Source organism: Pseudochaenichthys georgianus, unplaced genomic scaffold (assembly GCF_902827115.2).
Source record: "Pseudochaenichthys georgianus unplaced genomic scaffold, fPseGeo1.2 scaffold_438_arrow_ctg1, whole genome shotgun sequence".
In the NCBI taxonomy this organism is placed as follows: domain Eukaryota; kingdom Metazoa; phylum Chordata; class Actinopteri; order Perciformes; family Channichthyidae; genus Pseudochaenichthys; species Pseudochaenichthys georgianus.
Genome location: NW_027263003.1, coordinates 158,458 through 168,725, shown reverse-complemented (window position 1 = coordinate 168,725; position 10,268 = coordinate 158,458). Strand labels below are relative to the sequence as shown.

At 46.8% G+C, this 10,268-nt stretch overlaps 1 protein-coding gene across 1 annotated transcript; it reads left to right on the top strand.

Moving 5' to 3' along the window:
• The first annotated feature begins 843 nt into the window (after positions 1–843).
• On the top strand, positions 844–8,685 carry LOC117442497 (dynactin subunit 1-like). The gene is made up of 7 exons (XM_071202435.1): positions 844–986; positions 3,004–3,172; positions 7,368–7,558; positions 7,731–7,925; positions 7,997–8,074; positions 8,210–8,369; positions 8,560–8,685. The coding sequence occupies exons 1-7, from the start codon at positions 844–846 to the stop codon at positions 8,683–8,685; spliced, it is 1,062 nt and encodes a 353-aa protein (XP_071058536.1).
• Positions 8,686–10,268: the final 1,583 nt, after the last annotated feature.

The following is a 10,268-nucleotide window of genomic DNA, read 5'->3' as shown; positions in this document are numbered from 1 at the left end:
CCAGAAAGAACCTTGAAAATAACCTGTGTGTGTGCTGGTGGGGGGAAGTGTGTGTGTGCTGATGAGAGGAGGTGTGTGTGTGTGTGTGTGTGTGTGTGTGTGTGTGTGTGTGTGTGTGTGTGTGTGTGTGTGTGTGTGTGTGTGTGTGTGTGTGTGTGTGTGTGTGTGTGTGTGTGTGTGTGTGTGTGTGTGTGTGTGTGTGTGTGTGTGTGTGTGTGTGTGTGTGTCAGGGTGTCTGGGTCATGGAGTGTAAGTAAGAAGGTTTATATATATATATAGGATTACTTTAAAACAGTCCCAAATAATACATGTTCACTTCAATACAGTTCAAGTTAATACCTGTTTACTTTAATACAGTTTAGAACAATATCTGTTTGCTTTAAGGCGCGAACCTGCTCTGGATGTGCTGTGGTTGTCATGGTGACGAGCCACGCCAGAGCCCTCCAGACGTTGCATTTCACACAGGCTCTCCTTATGTCGCGTTTAGGAGAAGGCTCGTAAACCGACATTTAAGGTACGTTCACGCTCAACACCCCTAAGGGATGAGCGGAGCTGTGTGCAGTGCTGTCCTCACTGTAATAATGGCACTCGTGGCTCATTACGACCGTGTGTAGGAGGTAGGTTTGGGACAGAGGAGAAAAACCGAGCTGCCTAAAAACCAACAGGTTTTAAAGAGAGCCGGTTATGCAGCGAGCCATGCTGCCTATAACCTACAGGTTAGGGGCAGCCGGCTTACCCGGTGGGCCTTGCTGCTTATTATTATCCATCTGTCCATCGAACACACGCGCCGCCACTCTGAGTACTCTGAGAGCGCACGCCTGTTTTGGATGTGCTGTGGTTGTCATGGTGACAAGCCACGTCAGATCCCTCACCGCCGTTGCCCGTGAAGCAGCTCAAGAGGGGCCCGGACCGAAAAGCTGCGAGGGGCCCTCCACACGCTGCATCTCACACCAGCTCTCCTCCTGTCTCTGTTTCGGAGAAGGCTCGTAAACTGGACATTGAGGCGCGTTCACGCTCAAACCCGCTGAGGGAATGAGCGGAGGTGTGTGCAGTGCTATTCACACAGTGCGTAATAACAGCCCTGGGCTCATTACGACCGTGTGTAGCAGGCACATCTGGGACAGAGGAAGAACCGTGCTGCCGCTAACCGACAGGTTAGGAGCATCAGGTTTAACCGTCAAGCCCTGCTGTCTAATAACCGGCTGGTTAATTACAGCTGGCTTGTGCCGCGAGCCCCGCTGCCTGCTGACTGACAGGTTACAGCCGGCTCTTGCACCTCCACACGCTGTATTGCACAGCGGCTCTCATCATGTCGCCGTTTAAGAGAAGGCTCGTAAACCGGACATTGAGGTTCACGCTCAAACCTGCTTGAGGAATGAGCGGCGGTGTGTGTAGGAGGCACATCTGTGACATAGGAAACAAACCCGGGCTGTCTAATTAACCGACAGGTTTTAAAGACAGCTGGTTTGAGCCGTAAGCTTTGCTGCCTAACAACCGACAGGCTGTGAGGCAGCTTTATGTCATCCGGAGGAGAGCTCTCCTGAACCGGGGGAACGGGGAGATCTCATTAGGCGGCTGCCTTTCCGATGATCTCCGGGAGTTCCTGGAGAATACCGCCTGGCGATGGCGGATAGAGGGACCCGTTGACCCGTCGTCAGCCCGGTAGCCGAACCTAGGCTCGGCTACCGGGCAGACCCCGGGCCCCCGCCCCGTCTCCCCCGCCGGAGGAGAGGGAGACAGGGCGGGGGAACCACATGGTGATCCGTGAATGGAGGGGAAGGAGTCGCCTGACTGCTGCCCACCACTCCGATCCAATAAATAAAGGGCTTGGTCCACAGAGTAAGACTCCTGGACTACAGAGTAAGACTCCTGGACTAGCCAATCATGAGTGCACAACACCTGGGGAGTGAGAGCCGCGTTTGCGTGCTCTAATCCCCGGCAAAACTCAGACCGTGAGCTCCGGTCGTAACTCATATGTCGGGTTGACACCGGGCCCCCGCCCTGTTTCCCCCGTCCGGAGGAACCAGGAATGTTTGCTCTTTTAGTAAGTAGCTCTTAAAAGAACTGGTTTGCCTCTCAGTGCTTCTGCAACGGAGTGCTGAAGAAAAGTAGGAGTGGATTGTAGGGCCTACTTCCTATTTATACGGAAGTCAGCCCGGAGGTGGGGCCCACGTCGTAGGTGGGCGTGGAATAAATCTGTCAGTGCTGCACACGTGCAGTGGGGATTACCCAATAGCGATAGCCTTAGAGGGCGAAGCCTTATACGAAATAGAAGCCTGCTTATTGTTATTGCACAGATTACAGGTACTGAGACAACGAAATGCAGTTTAGCTTCTCACGGTGCAACAAGCAGTGAAGTGAAAAGTAATGTTCATAATCTACAGAATAAAATATAGAATGAATTGAATGATGAATAAACAGTGAGGGGTATGAATACACTAGATATCAGCCTGTGAGCAGTGTGCCCGACGCTCTGCCTAGGTGAGCGTGACTCACAGCAGACTGTTTGATTTAAAAACATCAGTCTCGTAAAAGTTGTGTTTTAATGTCAACGTTCTGCGGCTGCTTTGCAAGTTAAATCAAGGCCACAGCTTTAAATGTTTGAACACTTTAAAAGGCCATGAACTGTTGTGTTTCCTGATAAGATGTCCTTCGGTCACAACAAGCTAACTATGTAGTTGAGTTTTACAAATAACTCTTGAGACCTAACGCAGTGTCTATGATCACACTGTGGCAGTGGAGCACTCCAGGCCTTGAACCACATCTCCTGTGAGGGACACTGGGAACTTTGGTCTGTGGGTTAACGGAATAAAGTCAGGAAGGTTTTTATATTTGAACATAAGACAATCCAGCGGCACAGCATGTGAAGCCGGATGTTCACTCAGGTTCAGTTGTGTGTGGGAGAAGCTCTTGTTTTGTTTATCGGCTTGAGTGATATTTAACACTTAAACACCACAACATCTTCCCCTTTCTATCTCTTTCCTTTTCCCCACACTAACATAGCTGCTCTGGTCACCAGGCGTCTCGTGAGAGCCTGTCCAGCTCTCTGTCTGGAGATGTCGGGGAGGCGGCCCACCCCTCCCATCCGGCCGCCCTGGGGGCTCCTGGCATGCCTCAGCCCAGCGGGTCAACTGCAGCATCAGCAGCTGCGGGTCCAGCTACTCCAAGCAGGGTAATGCATGCAGAATCTACGTGTGTGTAAAGTGTATAACTATCATGCAACATTTATTTAACAAAAGTGTAGCTGTTTAGTATGTTGCTGTTAGGATGGTATGGTTTAAAACGAAGGACCAGCAGCTATAAACGGTCAGAACATACAGAAGAAGTTACTTATTGTAACTTCAAATAATTTGTATTTTAAGTCAATGTGAGTAAATGTCTGTCACATTTCAGACTTGATCTGACAATACATTATTATTATGTAAATACAATGGTGCCTTTGCCAGGGATAGAAAGAGACCTGTAACCAAAAGTATTAAGTCTCACATTTCGGTCTTGATATATTTTTATTAGGGCTGTCAAACGATTACAATTTTTAGTCAGATTAATCACAGTTTAAAAATTAATTAATCAGATTAATCACAGTTTAAAAATTAATTAATCATGATTAATCACCATTCGAACTATGTCCAAAATATGCCATTTCTTTATGTATATTGTTGTGGGAATGGAAAGATAAATGAAAGAAGGCGGATATATCCATTTAACATACAGTATCTATGTTTATTATAAAAAATGTCTGCGTGTCAAAATGAAAGACACCCCACACACCTATCAATCATCAAACCGTGGGGTCTTAATTCATTACGTGTTGATTTCTATCAACGGGGGAGTACTTCAGGAAAGTCGACAGAGGGGGGGGGGGGGCGCGCGCTAGTGGAGTACTTCGTGACCACAGAGTGTGAACGTTGTGATCAGCTGTTTTAGCGCAGTTCTCCAATGAAGGGGGTGAGTCTCCCTCCGCAGCCGGTTGGCGTAGTTTTGGCACAGTTCCGTTGTACAGACCGACGTTAACAGCAGCCCTGTCTGTGCACACGGAGACCGACTCTGACGTCCGGTGATCTAACCGCCTTCTGAAAAGCTTCACAAGTACGTCGGTACGCAAATGCGCTTTGTGACACAAGTGACAGTACGCATTTCAGATTACGCACATAATCTGCGTACCAGTTATGTGCACCCCTGGTACTACAGAAAAAGTATTCTCCGTCGGGACTTCCTGCAACAACACCACGCCGTTATCTTGATTCTGATTGGCCAGAAGACATTATCAAAGATGTTCTATTGAGAAGACGATCACTACGTGACAAAAGTTTTCAAAACCGTGGCTACTGAAATCAATCTTACTAACTGCTGTCTGTGCAATTTACTCCGCGCGAGTTGGCAGACTTTATTTTGCTTACTTTAACATCATTTTTCATGGTGGGGCTAAGCCATTTCTTGGTATGGGTGTAGCCTACCCCAGCCATACCCTGGCGCTGCCACTGGTGGCACGTATGGGGCGGGCCATTCTGCACATGCGTTAAATGCGTTACATATTTTAACGCAATTCATTCAAAAAATTAATTACCGCCGTTAACGCGATAATTTTGACAGCACTAATTTTTATATATCTCTGCATTAAAATATTCTTAAGTAAGTCTTTGGCAATCGATGATTGTAATAGTCCTTTATGCTATATAGTTGACCGCAGGTCATGGAGAGTGATAAGGTATCCGTAGACCTTTGTATGAGGCATCTTTATTGCTTGACAGGTCTACAGCCATGACACATAGATCACTCGTAGATGCGGGCTTGCATACACAAGTATCACTCCGCAGCCGCACCCCATCATTAACATCCTGATGGTATATGTGCGCGGCACTATATACTACATCCTCCTTTCTTACAATGAAAGTTGCATATAACATTTGCTGTAGTAAACATTCTATAACGGTCTCAATATTAACATTGTTCACTTGTTAACATGCGAATATATGAAATAATATTTTGTATGAACATTAACATGTCAATTTAGAATCAGTGTATATCACTCCAACATCCTCATATAAACATGAATCCTGTATATAAACAACACACCTTACTCTTCTCTTTTTTTCTTTTCTTTCTTTTTTTTTTCTTTTTTTTTTAGCAAATAGAGTAAGGATTTTAACATATAAACTCTGTCTTAGCACAACCTTTAGCCTGAGCTAATTAGGAAATCTTTGTATCTCTCAGGTGGTCGAATAAGTCGGCCACATCTGGTTCTTCTTGTGCTCTGCGGTGATGACATTTCATATTCAACAGTCTCTGATGTGTCTGCATCTGGCGTGCACAGTTGATTGTCTTCAGGTAAGTCAGGTTCTGGGTCCATTTGGGCGCCGTGTGGTGTTTTCCTCAGATGTCTCCTCAGATGTCTCCTCAGATGTCTCCTCTAGTGCTGACCTGAAGATGTGACAACATCATAGGAACGTGGCTCACCTCTCTGTGCGGTGACCAAAGCTGGACGCCAACCCTGTTCAGTTTCCATGTGAACAGTACTTCCTGGTTGCAGCTCAGGAAGCGGCCTCGTTCCTCTGTCATAATACTGCTGCTGCCTCCTCTGTAGATTCTCGAGAGTCGAGTGAACATCCTTAGGCACAGCAGGCTGAAGCATCACGGTGGAGCTCGGTAAGGTGCTCCTTAGCACTCTCCCCATGAGCATTTGTGCGGGTGAGTATTGCATGCCTGTTACAGGTGTGTTTCTCAGGATGAGCAGGGCACGATGAGGGTCTGTGTTCGTTAGTTGTGCTTTTTTAAGAACATGTGTAACAGTTTGTATGGTCCTTTCAGCCAGACCATGGACTGTGCAGAGCCTGGGCTGGAATGAGTCAGTTGTATGCCCCATGATTCTGCAAAGTTCCTCATTTCTTGACTCGCGAATGGGACATGGTCCCACACTATCTCTTTTGGTATTCCTATCCTGGAGAAGACTGATTTCATTTTCTTAATGACAGTATGTGATGTCTTGTCATTAATGTTAATGAAATCAGTCTTCTCCAGGATAGGAATACCAAAAGAGATAGTGTGTGACCATGTCCCATTCGCGAGTCAAGAAATGAGGAACTTTGCATTAGCCTCCTTTGCTCTGGCTATCACTTTCTGTAATATCTCATCGTGTTCTTTCTCTGACGATGCAGCAATTATCATGTCATCGGCAATGATGTGGATCCCTTGGATATCTCCAAATGTCTCACAGTTGCGTTGCTGGAAAACCTCACTTGCTGACTTGATCCCAAATGGAAGACATTTAAAGCGGTATCTCCCCCATGGTGTGTTAAATGTGCACAGTAGGGAGGACTCTTTATCTAGCTTTATTTGCCAATATCCATCTTTTTCATCCAGCACTGTGAAAAGTTTCTTACCAGCTAGTTTGCACAGAACTTCATCGGTCGTTGGAATGGAGTAGTGCTGCCTGAGAATAGCTTTGTTCAAGTCACTGGGATCCAAGCAAAGTCTTTCTTTTCTGTGATCACCAGGCTACTAACCCATGGTGGCTCAGTTACCTGTACAATAACATCAGCTTGTAACAAGTCATCGAGAGTGTCTCTCAGTCTGTCCATTACTGCCAGTGGTATCTTCCTACAGCCATGTATGACAGGTGTGGCCTTGGGGTCAGTGTGGATGTGATATTCTCCAGCAAACTCACCTAAACCCTGAAAGACAGTTGGGTGCTGAGCTATGAGCTCCTCTTTTGTTGTGGGATGTTTCACTGCTATCGAGTCAATGTCCACTATTTTCACCAGGCGCAGTTCTTTTCATGCCTCGTTTCCTAATATGCAGCAGTATGGCCACTTTAATCTTCCTGTCCTTACCGTCTGCACCACTCGCGGTCATGTAGATTTGGAAGCGTTGTTCCCATCGTCGCCAGTTTTCTCCCAAGTTGCCAGTGAGTACCAGTGGAGATGGTAATTCGAATCGATCCATCTCTCTTTTTTCTTTCTTCCAAAAAAAATTGCGACTCCCGCTCTCTGGGGACCGCACCTGTTAGCTTTAGGCTAACAAAACTTTCATCTGTTTAGCTCCGGCAAAGTGACGAACTGGACCGACTTCTGACACCATGTAATAGTCCTTTATGCTATATAGTTGACCGCAGGTCATGGAGAGTGATAAGGTATCCGTAGACCTTTGTATGAGGCATCTTTATTGCTTGACAGGTCTACAGCCATGACACATAGATCACTCGTAGATGCGGGCTTGCATACACAAGTATCACTCCGCAGCCGCACCCCATCACTAACATCCTGATGGTATATGTGCGCGGCACTATCCAGTTAATCCTCTTAACTAAAAGCATTTAACTCCCCCCACCCATCCATTGCTCTCAGGAGGAGGAATCAATGCGTGCTTAGGTCAAGGGCCTGGAGGAGAAGCTGGAAACCCTCAAGATGAAGCGGACGGAGGACAAAGCCAAGCTGAAGGAGCTCCAGAAACACGAGATCCAGCTGGAGCAGCTTCAGGAGTGGAAGAACAAAATGCAGGAGCAGCAGGCTGGCCCGCAGAAACAGCTCAAAGAAGCTAAGAAGGTACACAGAACAATCAAGTACTTATCCTTTGTTGTAAGAGCATTATTGGTATTTACTATATGTGGTTACAAAGAAATACTTATTCTTTTTAGGGTAGGAAATGATGGATAATTTCCAACTTCTAAGACTGAAAGTAGCAGACCTTCTAGAGTGTTCTCTCTCATGTTGTCCCTCCAGGATGCCCGAGAGGCACAGGAAGGACCACTACATGGAGGAGGTGTCGGACACGGCTGACGCCATAGAGATGGCAACACTGGACAAAGAGATGGCCGAGGAGCGGTCAGAGTCGCTGCAAGTGGAGGTGGACACGCTGAAGGAAAAGGTGGAGGAGCTCTCCATGGAGATCCTTAGACATGAGACTTCAGAGAAAGGTTTGGACTCACTGTCCTACAAAGGCCTCTTTATTTCATGTGTCTCTCCTTCCTTCTATGAACTGTGGCGCCTTGTCTTTTCAGGTCAGGTGGAGCGGCCTGGAGTTACCGTGTCAAACAGCTGGAGGAGCAGAATAGCAGACTGAAGGAGGCATTGGTTCGGTCAGTGAAATGTCAAAAAAGCAGCTCTGATCAAAGTGAAAATATAAACAAAGCATTTGTTATTGGAAGTTCCTAAAACATATAAGGTTATAAGATAAGTTATAAGAAAACATTCAAATGTCCCTTTCCCCTCAGGATGCGGGACCTGTCGACTTCAGAGAAGCAGGAGCATCTGAAGCTGCAGAAGCAGATGGAGAAGAAGAACACTGAGCTGGAGACTCTTAGGACTCAGAAGGAAAAGCTGCAGGAAGACGTGAAGCAGGCGGAGGCTACAGTCGACGAACTGAAGGAGCAGGTAAAGACGGCGAGAAGCAAGGAAATGGAGGAATATGTCTTTGAAGCGGCTTTCTTCAGGTTAAAGTAGAGGGATTTAATAGTTATTTATAAATAAGATTAAGGCTGAAACACATTTATATTACAGAAATCAAACAGACTTTTCTGTAAATGTAACTACCCGTATGCTTGTGTGTGTTTGCTTGTACCAGGTGGATGCGGCTCTGGGGTCAGAGGAGATGGTGGAGACCCTGACGGAGAGGAACCTCGACCTGGAGAAGAAAGTCAGAGAGCTGAGAGAAACCGTCACTGATTTGGTGTGTACACCGGCACCATGATTCTTATCTTCAGTATTACATCCTATTTACTTTAGTTTTTTACAAATACAAAATAGGGGTGCAACAACTAATCGATTACCAAATTAGTTGCCAACTAATTTGGTCGTCGATTCGTTGGTGACGTCATCCGTGTGTTTTACGCGCCGTTAAGCTCCAACGTTATTGGTCTTTTTATCGGTACTGGAGACATTTAAACAATATATGGCATGTATTATTGCTACAAAAACATTATATCGTCTTAGTGTCGCCAACTCGTTTCTAACATGCAAAAAGACAAATCAATCAATCAATCAATGTTTATTTACAGCCCAAATGTTACATTTGTCTCAGTGGACTTCACAGTGTGTTCAGAATATCAGTATGACAATACGACACCCTCTGTCCTCAGACCCTCTGTCCTCAGACCCTCTGTCCTCAGACCCTCTGCCCTCAGACCCTCTGTCCTCAGACCCTCTGCCCTCAGACCCTCTGTCCTTAGACCCTCTGTCCTTAGACCCTCTGTCCTTCCTCAGACCCTCTGTCCTCAGACCCTCTGTCCTCAGACCCTCTGCCCTCAGACCCTCTGTCCTTAGACCCTCTGTCCTTAGACCCTCTGTCCTCAGACCCTCTGTCCTCAGACCCTCTGTCCTTAGACCCTCTGTCCTCAGACCCTCTCTCCTCAGACCCTCTGTCTTTAGACCCTCTGTCCTTAGACCCTCTGTCCTCAGACCCTCTGTCCTTAGACCCTCTGTCCTCAGACCCTCTGTCCTTAGACCCTCTGTCCTTAGACCCTTTGTCCTTAGACCCTCACATCGTACAAGGAAACACTTCCGGAGAAAACCCACAGTTTAAAGGGAAAAATGGGAGAAACACCTGGGACACACTCTCAGCAGAGGACAAACAGAAACATGAGGACACCTGGGACACACTCTCAGCAGAGGACACACAGATACATGAGGACACCTGGGACACACTCTCAGCAGAGGACACACAGATACATGAGGACACCTGGGACACACTCTCAGCAGAGGACACACAGATACATGAGGACACCTGGGACACACTCTCAGCAGAGGACACACAGATACATGAGGACACCTGGCACACACTCTCAGGCAGAGGACACACAGATACATGAGGACACCTGGGACACACTCTCAGCAGAGGACACACAGATACATGAGGACACCTGGCACACACTCTCAGGCAGAGGACACACAGATACATGAGGACACCTGGGACACACTCTCAGCAGAGGACACACAGATACATGAGGACACCTGGGACACACTCTCAGCAGAGGACACACAGATACATGAGGACACCTGGGACACACTCTCAGCAGAGGACACACAGATACATGAGGTCACCTGGGAACACACTCTCAGTAGAGGACACACAGATACATGAGGACACCTGGGACACACTCTCAGCAGAGGACACACAGTTCCCTGTGAGAGAAGAGACTCAAAGATTCAACCGAGACGCTGCTGGTGAATATTTGCAAATGTTTAATCTGTTTGAACCATGTTTGATTTGATGTATTATTATTTCTAGTCCTGAGGAAAGAAGCTAAAATATAAGATGCTGAAATATAATTTACT